This window comes from Filicampus tigris, chromosome 6, assembly GCF_054856515.1.
Source record: "Filicampus tigris isolate MCC_2025a chromosome 6, RoL_Ftig_1.0, whole genome shotgun sequence".
Lineage (NCBI taxonomy): Eukaryota > Metazoa > Chordata > Actinopteri > Syngnathiformes > Syngnathidae > Filicampus > Filicampus tigris.
In genome coordinates this window covers 10,874,425-10,889,236 of record NC_141222.1, presented here as the reverse complement: position 1 = coordinate 10,889,236, position 14,812 = coordinate 10,874,425, and the positions used below count along the sequence as shown (strand labels likewise).

At 41.0% G+C, this 14,812-nt stretch overlaps 1 protein-coding gene across 1 annotated transcript in view; it reads left to right on the top strand.

The window, feature by feature from the left end:
* The first annotated feature begins 1,417 nt into the window (after positions 1–1,417).
* Positions 1,418–14,812, top strand: part of lrpap1 (low density lipoprotein receptor-related protein associated protein 1) — a 14,308-nt gene continuing 913 nt past the window's right edge. Inside the window, exons 1-6 of the mRNA XM_086033740.1 lie at positions 1,418–1,742; positions 4,005–4,149; positions 6,686–6,816; positions 7,740–7,860; positions 12,748–12,903; positions 13,140–13,222. Of these exons, the coding sequence (XP_085889866.1) occupies positions 1,578–1,742; positions 4,005–4,149; positions 6,686–6,816; positions 7,740–7,860; positions 12,748–12,903; positions 13,140–13,222 (801 nt within the window). The 5' untranslated portion in view covers positions 1,418–1,577. The remainder of the gene's footprint in view (positions 1,743–4,004; positions 4,150–6,685; positions 6,817–7,739; positions 7,861–12,747; positions 12,904–13,139; positions 13,223–14,812) is intronic.

The following is a 14,812-nucleotide window of genomic DNA, read 5'->3' as shown; positions in this document are numbered from 1 at the left end:
GCGGGAATCGAGCCCACGCTGCCCGCACACAACTCAGGCGTGTGTACCACTACACTATCAGTGACCAATGTCCCACAGAAGGGCATAGGGAAATCTTCCTTGATCCTGCCTGAAGGTCAGGGACTGGAAAGTGCAAAAAAGCAAAACAGCTTCTTCTGTTGCTTTGAGAACAGCAGAGATACTGAAGCAGGCATATTGTACTGGCCCATCTAACCCCGCTGCATCTATCCATCAGAAAATCGAATGTATTTTACATTTTTAGCTGCTGTAATTCACAAAAAAGCCCTGGTCCTGTGTTAATATCTCCAAGCACTGTACAGAACAGTTAGACCCTCTATTCACCGATATTTTAACTTCACCCTTAACCTTAGTAAAGTCCCTATCCTGTGGAAAACATCTATAATTGTACCAGTGTCAAAACTGCTACGACCCACAAGGTCCTACTAATAACATCTGACATCATGGTAATGAAACCTACCATTTTACAGACCCTCTGCAATTCGCTATCAAGTCTTCATGAAGTGGGGTGATGCAATTCTGACATCAATGCACCTTTTGCACACTCACTTTGGAAAACCCAAATTAAAAGCACCATGTGGCCAGGTCCCAGATCTGGTAGAACAAAACAAAACAGCGTTTGGTTTTATCTGCATTTAAAACAAGTTTCAACTTACGCAGTGTTTTTTTTGGGGGGGTAGGGGGTTGGGATGGATGTCCAAAGACATTTTGCAAATCTTGAACCGCTTATGCAGCACGTACATAGTGCAGTGTCATCTGCATAAATACAATACAATACAATACAATACAATACAATACAATTGTATTTATATAGCGCATTTCACAACAGCTAAAGCTGTAACAAAGCACTTTACATAGAAGGCTTTGGACAAATCAATAAAAACACAACAGCAGCACAATATTGTTTCTTCTCAAGTGCTACATAAAGGTCATTTACCACTTTCAGCAGAGCTGATACAGTGCTATGCCCTTTTCTGAAACGTGACTGACAAGATGATAAAATAGCATTGTGTATAAAAAATCCATTAGCTGATCACTCATGGGAGATTCAAGGATTTTAGCCAATGCTGACAAATTTGATATAGGTCTCATTTAAAACACGTGGGTCACCCCCTTTCAGGAACGCAACACATTCCTCCTCGTCTTTTTCTCCTAAAGATTATTACACACAACACAAATGTCCCACAGGGCGTGACTTTTCGCAAACTCTAATCTAATGTAATGTAATTGTGGATGTAGCTGTCTCCAGACGCGAAAATGCGTGGAGCCTTTCGATTTGCTCTCAGTCTCCGCTGCCTGGCAACGAAGCTGTGCTGCATTTGAGGAGTTGTAGTTTTAAAGGGGTGTGTTCGCAGTGCTGTCCACGGTAGTTTCCAAGTAAATAAACTACAAAGCCCACAATGCAACTAACGCGGAACTGACTGCCCAATTGGTCACGTGTCCTACGGTACTCAGGCACAATAATAGTGTACATCTGTTAAGACTGTGTTGACTCGTCTGTGATTCTATTTTATTTTTTTTAGTTGAGTTTTTGTCTTTCGGCGTGTTTCGTATTCAAGATGAAAGGACTGTATTGCTTATTTATCGTTTCTCTCGGTGTATGTGTAATGGCCGGGAAGTACTCTCGCGAGTTGAACGAGCCCAGCAAAGCTGGCGGCGGTGATGAACAGACTGTCGAATTCCGGATATCGAAGTTGAACCAGGTGTGGAACAAGGCCTTACGGGTACGTATCATTAAAATATTCCCTGATGCACTGTGCCAAAGCTGTGGCGCAAAATTATCTTCAGTATAAATCAGGAGTGTCCAAACTTTTTGCAAAGACGCACAGATTTGGTGAGGTGAAAATGCGGGGGCCCGACCATTTAGCCTGACATTCTTTTTTATATGGAACACCAATAAATCCAAGTGCATTTTAGCAAACCAGTCTGCCTTTTCTTTTTGACGTTTTTAAATTTAAATTTTAAGATCCTTAAACAATGTCTTTTGGTCCATTTGAAACATGACATCACTGGCAAATAAATGTTCACTGAACTTTTAGATTTAAAACGGGGAACTAAGTAAAAGCATTGCAAATTACATTTCAAATATCAATAACAACTGGCAAATGTTCTCTTAACATTTTAATTCAATGACAGGGAAATATTTTAAATATACATATATATCATATTTAGCAGTACAGGCCAGGGTTAATTTGAAACATGGCATGGTTGAAAATACATTATTCAGTAAACCTTTAGATTTAAAAACAGGGACATAGGTAACAGTCTCCTTGAAAATGAGGCTGACACAGTTGTCGTGTATTTCAGTGAAAAAATATTCAGATTTCCATCTTTTCCCTAACAGTAGGAGTATGAGAGCAGTCATTTTGACTTTTCAAACTTTGATGTGTTATTACTCTGCGTCTGTAGATAAAAGATGCTCCTGGCGTCTTGACTTTTCCTGATTCTGTATATATTTCATTACCATGGTGCAATTTTATGGTATTAAACAATATAAAAATTGTTACGAGCCATTACTCCTTTAACCACAGCGTCCCAGTCAATTTGACGGTACGCACGTTACGCTGGGGCGGCGCCGCCAGGTTTCTATAACAACCAGTGGTTGCATTGAGAAACACTGCTGGCCACCATGATCGATTTAAAAAAAAAAAAAAATCTTATGGAGTAGAGGAGGCTTTACATCTGCTTCAAAATACTGACGAGTCTGAGGAAGAATTGCCTGTCTGACACACAGCGAGTCAGAGTAAAAAAAGTCCCTCTGGCGAGGAGGAAGAGCAGCCTTGTCGTGTGTTGTAAAATAGGCTGTACATGTGATAGTCATGACGTGGTTAGTGCATGCCAGTCAGTCGAAATAAATAAAATAATGAACCTATGTGGTGCTTGTTGACATTATTCCGCCATGGAAAAAATGAGTTCCCGGGTGCAATCAGGACGGAGTTGTTTTGTGCGCCGTACTAAGGATTTATTTCCTCTTCTTCGAAGTGCAGTAAAGTCTTTTGCGACATGCGTCTCCTTTTTTTTTTTTCATCACCAAACTAATATATTTTATAACAGCTATCCGCACCTAGCGCGAGAGCCACCCGGGACACTGGCGCTCCACCAATTGTTTCTCATTCATTTATATGCCATAATTTACATTAAATTATACTCACAACAGATTTTTAATAACCAAAATACCTTTATTAGACACTCGAGCAATGCGTAATAATCATTTGAGTCGTTGACGTCATTGCTACAGCGCACCAAAGCGTATTACGTCAAATTGACGGGTCTCATACTTCTTGTAGTGTCAAAATCCTGGTACTCCAAGTGTTAGATTGCCGGCCCTCGCCGTCAACTTTCCCTTTTTTTATTCGTTGTCGACTCACCATTTTAGAAACTGTCTGGAAAGGGTCACACGGGGTTATGGAGTGGACGGAGTGCTGTGAGCTGGATAAAATTTGACCGCAGGCCACATTTGACCCCTGGGCCTGACTTTGGACATGGCGGGTATAAATAATGCAACACACCCTTAACAACACTGATGGACATAACATGTTTTCTTTGCACTCATTCTGCAATCTTCACTACGTTTACGGTATACAGTCCACCATATTAAAAACCATATGCAGTAAAGTAATTAGAGAGTAGGGAAGGTGTTACTGATTCTGAACACAGTCATAGAGTGTGTGGCTAAGAATGTAGATTTAACAGGTCAGCAGTTTTTAATAAAAGCACAAGCAGGATGAATAAACAGCCAGGAAAATCAATCCATTCCAGTGTGTGCGTTTGCATTTTTTTCAGAGAGAAAAATAAAATTCGATTAAATGAAATATTCATGGCTGGCAACCGATTCGGGGTGTCCCCTGCCTGCTACCCATTGACAGCTGGGATAGGCTCCAGCACTTCCGCGACCCTTGTGAGGATAAGCGGAATAGATAATGGATGGATGGATGTGAATATTCAATATTGATCAACATAATGAATGCTGTCCTGTGTTTTGACAGATGCAGTTGTCGCCTGTGAAGCAAGCTGAGCTGCATAGTGACCTGAAAATCCAGGAGAAGGCTGAGTTACAATGGAAGAAATTGAAGGTTGAAGGACTGGATGAAAATGGAGAAAAAGAAGCCCAAATCCGCCGTAACTTCAATGGTGAGGCTGTCTCTGTGACTGCTGAATTCTCTTTAAGGACACATGGATTACATTGTAATGAGCAGGAATAATCAATGCTCCAGGTTGTGTCTGATTGTCATCAATTATCTTTGTATTTGTCACACATCACATAAGTAGCAATACAGGATAGTCTTCCATTCTCATCCTTATTAGGGCACTTAGCTTGTCTTTCTGAGAAAACTTTGGTGAGTGACTGTAACCTCCCTGGACACCTATGGATAATTTAGAGAGGTTTGAACCCTAAACCCCAGAACTGCAAGATAAACTTGCTGTCTAGGTCACAGTGTATCCCTGGGACATAACATTCTTGGCTGATAAAAAAAAAATATGAACATACAAATGACATATGTGTCCTCAGTTGAGAAAGCAGGTTGACATAAATGTATTTTATTTTAAATCATCAGTAATGTATGAAACATGGCACCATTTCATTTCACATAGATCAGTTCTCAACAGTGCCGACCCAAATCAGTCGTTACCCCTCAAAAATATCACCGACTTCGGTCGCCATCCCTTCTGAGCACAGCCCCATACCATCACAGATGGTGGCTTTAGAACTTTGCGCTGGTTATGATCCGGTTGGTTCTTTTCCTTCTTTGGCCCAAGGGACACAGCCTCCATGATTTCCCAAAACAATTTGAAATGTGGACTCATCAGACCACAACACACTTTTCCACTTTGCGTCAGTCCATCTCAGATGGCGAAACTGTTAACTGACAATGGTTTTCTGAAGTATTCCTGAGGCCACGTGGCAATACCCTTTACAGAATGATGCCGATTCATCAAACAGAGTCACCTGAGGGATCGAAGCTGATTGTCAGTCAGTGTTGGTTTTCATCCTTGTCGCTTACGTGCAGAAATTTTTCCAGATTCTCTGAATCTTTTGATATTATGGACAATAGATGGATGAACCCTTAAAATTCCTTGTAATTGTAAAAAAAAAATACATGTGCAGTGCAATAAAACTGTGTGACCGATTTAAGTGGATAAAATAAAAATATTTAGGAGTAGAAATCAAGGATGTGTGAATTTCATCTTAGATTTTTATGAAATTTGTCTGAAACAATCTAAATTGTCCCTAGGTGTGACTGTGAGTGTGAATGGTTGTTTGTCTATGTGTGCCCTGTGATTGGCTGGCAAGCGGTTCAGGGTGTAGCCCGCCTACTGCCTAGCTGGGATAGGCTCCAGTCCAGCACACCCGCGAGCCTCGTGAGGATAAGCTGTTTGGACAATGGATGGATTGTCTGTAAGATAGAGTACATAGTGACCTGAAACAGTACCATCCTGGCCATTGTTACTTTTGGACCCTGTATACAAACAAGCTGTGATATTCTGCAAAAAGAACTGAAACAATGAACAAAGATTAGAGAAGGTTTTATTAAGTTCACCTGAAAGGGTTTGTGTATTGTAGGTCCATCTTAAAATTTCACCTGAATGCCAAATATCCTTAACTTTTTCTGAGTAGTGCATCTACTGTGGCATTTTGACCAGCAACAAACGCGGAAATGTTCCGTTTTAAAACTGTTGTTGTTATTCTGTGTTTTCTCTCATCCTTTTGTTCGTTATTGTGTGATGCAAGTGTCAGACGTTTACCGTATGTAACACGCGAAGTGAATAATTCATGAACACCTGCATCAGCGGAGCACAGAGGCCATCTGGACTTCATTTTCACTTTGCAAAGTTTGCACTTCATCAATGTCCTTGTAGCCCTTAGAAAAAGAAAAGAGTCAATGCTCCTGTCTTGGCTAAATATCCATGTGGGACCTTCACCACCCCTATGTGCTGGGGGAATATACTTGTTTTACTAGCCCTTTATTGCATATCATTTAAGTCACCTGTATCCATAAAAGGTTCAAATGTTAATGAGTGGATCATTCGTGAGTTTTTGGACCATGATTATGAGGGTTGAAAGCGCTGTGTGTGCGTGTGCGTGCGCTACGTACTGGTTAATGGGTAATACGAATGGTCGGAGCACCATGTGAAGTGGTGCTGAATCAGCTGCCGCAATAACAGTTTACTGGAGCAGCACTCCATACTGAGATGACATGACACAATACTTATGCTATAATTTTTTAATAGAGTAACTAAAAATATATCGTTATTGTGATATAAAATGGCCTATATCATGATAGGAGATATTTTTTCTACATCTCCCAGCTCTACGTCCAACTTTGTGGCCACTTTGAAATGGAAGAACTTGCACCCTGAAACATTTGAGATGAACTAGAACAGAACTTGTCATCCACTCTTCAACATTTTGCAGGAAGTCTTCTTCACAGAACAGTGGAAGCTGTAATAGCTGCAAAACCAGACCAACTCCATGCACCATTTCCTTCTAGTTTTACTTGCTGTTGGAGTAACGGCCAAGGTGGCCCAATAACCGCCACAGCAGTGTAGCTTCAATGAACCTTCAAACATTTTTTAAAAAGCAGAACTTCATTTTTCATTATTTCCTGGTTGTTCAAAATCCTGCCAGTTAGCAGCTAACGTGTTTTGCTTTGCCTGTGTTCGGTAGTGATCCTGGCCAAGTACGGGATGGATGGCAAACGAGACACAAGACCTCTGGAGAGCAACTCTTTGAAGGACCATGACATTAAAGATGGCGACATATTTGAAGATCCCAAGTTGGATAAATTATGGAACAAGGTGTGTGTTTGTCTGTGTGGGTGTGCGTGGGTGTGTGTGTGTACGCAAGCACTTCAATTAGCAATGTTCAGGCAGTGTGAACACCATCTGGATTTGCTATTCTTTGTGTCAAGGCTAAATATTAGCTAGTCTCATATTCTCACACACCGTTAGAGTAGATGCCGTCTCATCACAAGAATATTTGTCTCCAACATTGCCCCCACTTGCTGTTTTTATATTGTCACCAAGATTTACAATTTCAAATGAAGAAATTTGAGATTAAATGCTGTCAAGAGGCTGCAATTCAGAGGATAAGGACAATTTTCAGTTAAATAAGGTCGCTAGGTGATGAATCATTTATCAAAATAGTTGTGGATTCATGGGAAATTTAAATTCAATTATATTTTTCTACTGTGTAGCACCCATTCGCAAGAGGTCATCTGAAGTCCCTTTTGTTTTCATTTTTTCATCGTCCCATGGCCACAATCCTTGCACACTAATTAAAACAAACCGTACCCCACTTCAGCAAGCATTTTGGAAACAGAAGCAATGAAAAACTCCTTGATTAGACAGAAATCTCCAACAGAAGCAACAGTCAGTGAAGGGCATCTGCCTTGACCGGTTAAATTGAAACAGAGGAGAGGAACTGCACGGTAAATAGAAGTCAATCAGAAGAAGTCAAGTAGACATGATGGCTAGCACATATTTAGCTATTGTACAAGTTGGGGGGTTTGGTAAGAAAAAAACAGTAGAATGGATTATCTTGTATAATGAAGTGAAATAAATATATCTCATTACTGTATTAATAGCTACATTGAGCCTAATTCCACTATGTTTTGCCCTGGCGCGTCACACAAGATGACATGTCCTAGTGATTGATTTTATGTCTACAATCATGTGCTTTATGCTCTGCCGGCAGTTCCACTTGTCTTTTTGTTGCGCAGGCAAAAAGCTCTGGGAAATTCACTGAGGATGAGCTGCTGAACCTGAAGCGAGAGTTCCTGCACCATAAGGACAAGATCCACGAGTACAACATTCTCATGGATACTGTGAGCAGGACTGAGGGTGAGCATGAAACTTTTCTCGTCCTCACAAGCACGTCAAGTGCAATTCTCTGGATGTTCGCTTCCACCATTAGTCCTTCCCACAGAGTACTTTTTATGTTCACACATTTACGACCTGATTTACAGCAGTAAGGAAAATTGACCATATTTTCTAATGGACTATCAGAAAAATGTGAAATTTTCACAGCTGCAAAGAAAAAAAGAATCATGATGAAAGAAGTACAGCAGCTCTTTAAATAGCGGGTCTGAAATCCAGGTGTAAACCAGGCAGAGTACCTCTTTCGTTAGATAATGGAAAATGTCATTTCTTTAGGTACATGTTAAACATTGCAGCGGTATCATTGACATCGCAACAGTCAACATTCCATTTTCCACATCGTGCAGCTCTAAAGTCAAGCCATTCTGCCTGTGTATCATTAGAACCTTTCAAGGCTTCAAATCTTCAGCGGCACATGAGTTTCCTCCATTCGAACATCAACCAGGAGTGAACTTCTCACAAACACAGGTTGTTCACTTAATTCATTAAGGCCGGGAGCGCATAGCCGCGTTTCTACCACTAGAGCTGGGAGCGCTGTTGCGTCTTTCTACCCTTAAAGCTTGGAGAGCGTATTTGTCATTTTGACATTTGCTTTTTTTTTTTTAATCCAATTCTCGGTTTCTTAACCAATGAAATGCATCAGAATATACACGTGACTGTCGTGAGCCCGTGGTGGATGTTCCGGAATTCTTTCGAGTTATAATGGTGGACGCCGTCGATCGTGTGAGCTCTGAAATGAATAACGGCAGTGATATAGACGGCATGCGTGTGTGGACTTTGAACCAGTAGAACTAGTCAAACGTGGTATATGGTTAAGATATGTTTGTAGACAGTGACAATATCGACCATTTTGTAACAGAATAGAGGATGGTAATTACTATTCAATTTTTAAAGTTAAAAATACTGTTTCTCTTGCAATAACATTTTATTTTTACATCTTTGATTGAAACGGTAAATAATAAACTCAGGCCTCCGTGAAAGCCACATGACTAAGCTCTCAAATTGTTTTGGAATTATGTTTCTATCTGCTACAGAGTCTGAGATATTCATAAATTTGTAGGCGTTGAATTTCTGGGAAAACTTCAGGTTTTCAAGGGTAATTCCAAAGACGACCTTAGGTTTTGGGGAGCTGTTGAGACAGGCGTTTTTAGGCTTTAATGAGTTAAAGGTCAGGCAGAAAAGTAGACATAGGTATTCCCAAAATTTATGAAGCGCTCGTATCAACTTGCTTAGAACATTTCACGGGCTACAAAGGTATACAATGAACGTGAGCTCGTCAAAACATGCAAAAAGAGTTAAGGAGTGAAGGGACGGGATGGAGCAGTTTATGTATGCTTATGTGTATGCTTTGGCTCTTTGCATTAATACAGTCAAAATGGTGGCTCTTTGCCTTTGAGTGGTTGGCCACCCCTGAGTTAGATTATACGAGCAATTATAACAACCTGACAGTCACAACTTGTTTGGATAAACCTTTCCATTTTGTTAAGTGGGATCATTTCATTTTGGCCAGGTATTGTGTTACTTTTGTAGTAGCGGTATACAGTGCAAACCTAACCGGGACTTAGTTGATCGATGAAGCCTTGATGTTTCTCAAATTGCCTTTGTCACTCTGACGTCCACACCAGAGGGTGCGGCACACTTGACTGAAGTAAAGGAACACATGCAGTAAAATGAGGTGGAGTCCTGGACCTGGCCTGCAGGCCTTGCCTTTGACAGTTGTGACATGGATCGTATCAGACGCCGCACGTGGGCCACCCACCGCCTCTCACGCTGCATGGCCGTGACATCATATCATTTTGACAAATGGCTTTGTGTTTAGCACTGGTCTCCTCTGGCTGAGACCGACACTTCCCGCCTGTTTTGTGACAGAACCTTTCTGTTAGAGCTCGCTACTGTATCATGTCTCATGAACCTGCCGCAGGTACTCTTCTGCTTGTCTGATGCACTTAAATGTTTAGCCAATCACAGGCTGCCTGGGAGGGAGTCTCCACCAGCCCCCACACCGCCTCACTGTCTGTCTTGGTTCATTTCCTTTGTCTTTATTGGATTTCAAGATGGACTGAAATTTGGTGAAACGTACTAAAGGAAGCTGAACTCCAGCATGGTGAGGCATTTGTTCAGTGACATTGTGATCTTTTATTAGCATTCATTTGAAATGATGATGATGCAAACCCATATGACAGAAGATGGTGTAATTTGTGAAGTGTCACTTGAGACTTAGATGACATATGTAGCAATTATTTTGTTGCTCTACCACACATCCCCAAAGACACACAGTGTTTGCCTGGAAAAGCACCATTGTGTTTTTAGTCTAACGCTGAGTGCTGAGCGCTGAGCTCATGTTCTGTTGCAGAGGGGAAAGTGCCAGAGCCTCTTTGGACACACTTCTTCCAGGGAAAAAAATCACAGGTCATTAAGACCTCCATTTCTTGAGAGAGGAGGGAAAAACACCACTGCACGAGCTCCTTCTACACCTTTGGTAGAGTTCTTATGGAACTTTTGCTCCAGTGTTGTTGTCTTTCTGAATGATTGATGGTCTTGACATTTTTCAGTCTTGGGTAAAAATGGTTGTCAGTGGAAATATTTGATTGTTTGGAAGATGAGCGCTCAGCTCCCTATTGCCCATTTGGATGAACAGGACAGCCACTGTCAGCATGAGCCACCTCGTTTTGGCCCAGCCAGAACTGGTACAATATGACGTTTTTTCAGTGATTATTTCGTATTTTGTGACTTTTATACTGTATTGTTTAGACCTTTTAAGAAAAGATTAGTTCTGTGTAGTTACTCTGACTTTTTTGGCATGTTCAGATAAATGGTCCAGAGAAAAGATTGATGGATGTTTTTTTTCTTTTGTAGTATAAAATCTAACTGAATATTTAAAATTTGATGTTTTCCGGACGGGCGGCACGGTGGTCGACTGGTTAGCACGTCCGCCTCACAGTTCAGAGGTCGTGGGTTCGATCCCGGCTCCGGCCTCCCTGTGTGGAGTTTGCATGTTCTCCCCGTGCCTGCGTGGGTTTTCTCCGGGCACTCCGGTTTCCACCCACATTCCAAAAACATGCTTGGTAAGTTGATTGGATACTCTAAATTGCCCCTAGGTGTGATTGTGAGTGCGGATGTTTGTCTCTGTGTGCCCTGCGATTGGCTGGCTACCAGTTCAGGGTGTCCCCCGCCTACTGCCCAAAGACAGCTGGGATAGGCTCCAGCACGCCCCGCGACCCTTGTGAGGAGAAGCGGTACAGATAAAGGATGGATGGATGTTTTCCGGACATTATTCAAGTGTTCTTGTTCAAGCCATTCCTTGCGGAACGAATTAACATGACGCATAAAAAAAATGTGTGCAGTGTGGTAAAAAGATCAATGATTGATAATTCAAGTGAGTAAAACTCAAAATATTCAATGTTAATTGTTAAAAAGAAAGTGAGGATGTATTCATTTTATCATATTTATGTATTAAATATGTATTGTCCTGGTCAAGCCGGCATCAGTGAACTTCAGGGAGCCCGGACACAATCATGTATGGATGTATACACATTCTGGACACATGTATGAAAATTAACCAATGACAATCGGACAGCTTTAAATTGTGGTTCAACAGAATTTTAAAACTGAAGCTCTTGTGATGGTATCTTTAACTTACCGTATTTTCCGCACTATAAGCCGCACCCTTATATAAGCCACACCCACACTGTTCGCAAAAATAATAAAAACGTATATAAGCCGCACCTTTATACAGTATAAGCCGCAGCTATCTGTGTTGAAAAAATTGATATTTCCTGCAATTACAGAATGATTTTGAACTATATGTCTATGAAATCTACACCTAGGAATTGAAAATCAGTCAAAGTGAATCGCAAATCGAATCAAATCGGGCCCTTGTGAATCGAATCAAATCGATTGTGGAAATCTAAATGCATACCCAGCTCTCATACTGAAGACATTTGGCTTTCAGATCAGAAGATAAATGTGAGGCAAAAGTCCAGAATTGCAGCTTTTATTTCATGGTTACATCCAGAGGTGTTAAACAATTCAGGACAGAGCTCTATTTGTTTGAAGGCACCCACTTTTCAAGTGAGCAAAAGCACTGGAACGGACATTATTTATTTAACTTAAAGTGAATAGCATTTCATCTTTGGTGGCGTAACCCTTACTTGCAATAACTGTATCAAGCCTGATGCAAATTTGAAGTTGTGCAGAGGTGCTGCGCAACACGTGACACGCGTTGGCCACGTGATTTAATGCAGCCAGTTGTCGCCTGCCCTACGCTACGTCTTTGCATAGACATCGATGGAGATCGAGCTGTGGTCGGGTGTGAGGTCTTTAAGTTCAGGGCGCAGGAATGTGTCGCCACACGTTTGTTGCACTGAAAATAAGCTATTACGCATGTCAAATGTTCAATCCAGAGTGAGAGTTGTGTCCCAACTTTGTTCAAGATTACCAACCGATTGTTTATCCTGCTCATGCAAACACATAAACATATATTTGAAAATGTTTTCATTTTACTATCAGTATTATTTGTCCTCAAGGGAAGTATGGACCCTCAGTTGACCAGCCACTGGTTACAGATATGCGATTGTTTGGGTTTAAGAATAATAATATGTTTGCTATTGTGGTTGTAGTTTTGAACTGGCGTAAAATGTCATATCCGCATCATACCAAAAAAAATAAAAAATTCACCACTACCCACAATGCTGTGTAATGATATTGGCTCCAGTGTGCCCTTTCCACAAAATCAATGCTATATTAAGAAAAAAGCCAAATAGATGATTAATGTCTTATGGCATCATTTAAACCGCTCATCCTCCCACACATGATTCTCTGACTCCTAACCTGTACCCCTCTGACTCCCAGAGATCCACAAGAATGTAATCTCCCCCCTGGAGGGCGACGGCAAAGAGCAGGAGGTGCAGCAGAAGCACACGGAGCTGAAGCAGAAGATGAGAGACCTCAACCAAGGCTTTGCGCGCCTCCGTAAGCTCAGCCACGAGGGCTTCATCGAGGACAGCGGTGAGGGGGAACACCCACACACACTCTGCATATCAATAGAAGAAATCCCATTTCATTATATTCGGATCTCACCGAGTCCGTTGGCAAATTTCGTCTTGTTGATTCGCTCTTAGTCTTTTACTTCTCGTTCTCTCCCGGTTGCATTCCCGCTGCCTCTTTTCGCTCAAGCGCTTGTATTCAATGCACTTTTGTGGAAGCCGAAAGCAGTTTCATGTGTGTCAAATGTTGCTCTGTAGAATTCCGGGAGCCCCGTGTGATCGAACTGTGGGAGGCTGCCAAGAGAGCCAACCTCAGCAAAGATGAGCTGGACTCTCTCAAGGTGGGCTTCACGTCTCCTCTGACACACTGACTTTCATCTATTTGTTTGTGTCTTTGTATGGACACTTGCACACACATGACAGGGGAACCTCCAAAGGTGGCAAAAGTACTCACACACTGTACTCAAGTACCAATACTTTTGTCGAAAAAAGTAGACAAATCCTGTACTTAGATAAAAGTATGGACTCTGAAGTCTGCTTGAGTACAGAAGAAAAATGTATTCATATACAATACAATATATATATACAATAACCATTTTGATAACTTGGCACAAGAAAAAAAAAGCTTCAAATGAAGAAAAGCAAGAGAAAAAAAAGAATTGCGGCTATAGCTGGGCGATATACTGTAACTGAAAATATGAAAATATAAGTATTTCATACTGTCAATTTCGATTTTTATATATATATATATACGTAGTCTATAAATATAAATAATCAAGTGTAGAAAGAAACACTGTAATATATTATTCTCACTCCCCCACGTGCGCAAATGTTTAACACTTTAAAATGTTATTTTCTTCTTAAGCATATCCTAAATATTTTTGAATTAATAATACATTTAAAAAAAAATTGAAGTTCTTTTGTCAGTTTTAACTCTGCTTTTGCTGATTTTAGATTTTTGTTAAGGTACCTTTTCGGTACCGGTGTCGAGGTATTTTCTGCAGGTGCAGTGTCGAAGTCAAAATTTGGGTATCGTGACAACACTAGTTTGAAGTCTGGCTGATGGTATGAGGCTGACAAAATGTTCTGAGTGTTGATCGGGTTTACAATTTTTGACAAAGGATTTAAAAGTGCAGTTATCTATTTCCAAATGTAGGGAGTAAAAGCAAAAAAGTCGTCCGAAGACCAAATACTCAGGTGCATGTACCTCCAAAATTGACTTTAGTATATATCAATTTTATTATGCATTGTTGAAAGTTGATGATTTGATCCTTTTTCAAACATCATAAAATCTTCATCAACTCTCACATTTTAACACTTAACTGTGACTTAAGAGTGTTGGACAGCCGTGAGGCTAATTTGCATAAGAGCCCAAGCGGGGACAAGCACCAGCAGGGCAGGCCGTAAGCGTCCCCTTGTATAAAAATGGCTGCTTGTCATAAGAGATTAAATGCAGCTCATTCTGCTCTTATCATCAGCAATACAGTAGTGTACTTAGCGGCCAGAACAGCCACCGCTTCTCCACGTCACGTCCATTTACTGCTCTATCGTCGTCATTGTATGTTTCCTCTTTGCTATTTCTGGTGGTGTCACCAAAAAAATCGAATACACTTGTGGCCTTAACCATTTGGATGCTCACTGAAGTCTCACAAGGTTAGCGAAATTCATCATCTTTCATCTGGCACAAGCGCTGGCTCGACCGCCAGGTTTTTATGTGACTTCGGAGGAATATATTTCTTGAAAAGTTTGGTTGAATTGCACGACCTTAAAGATGTGTCTCAACTGAATTTGGAGTATCTAGTTGGTCGCGAAGATTTCTCAGTCAAGTGTTGGCATCAAAAAGTCCAATCATTTGTGTCCTTGCCCTGGAGCTTTACCTTGAAGTCAACCCCGCATTTCATTAAATTGAGTCTTATATTTACGAAAGTCTC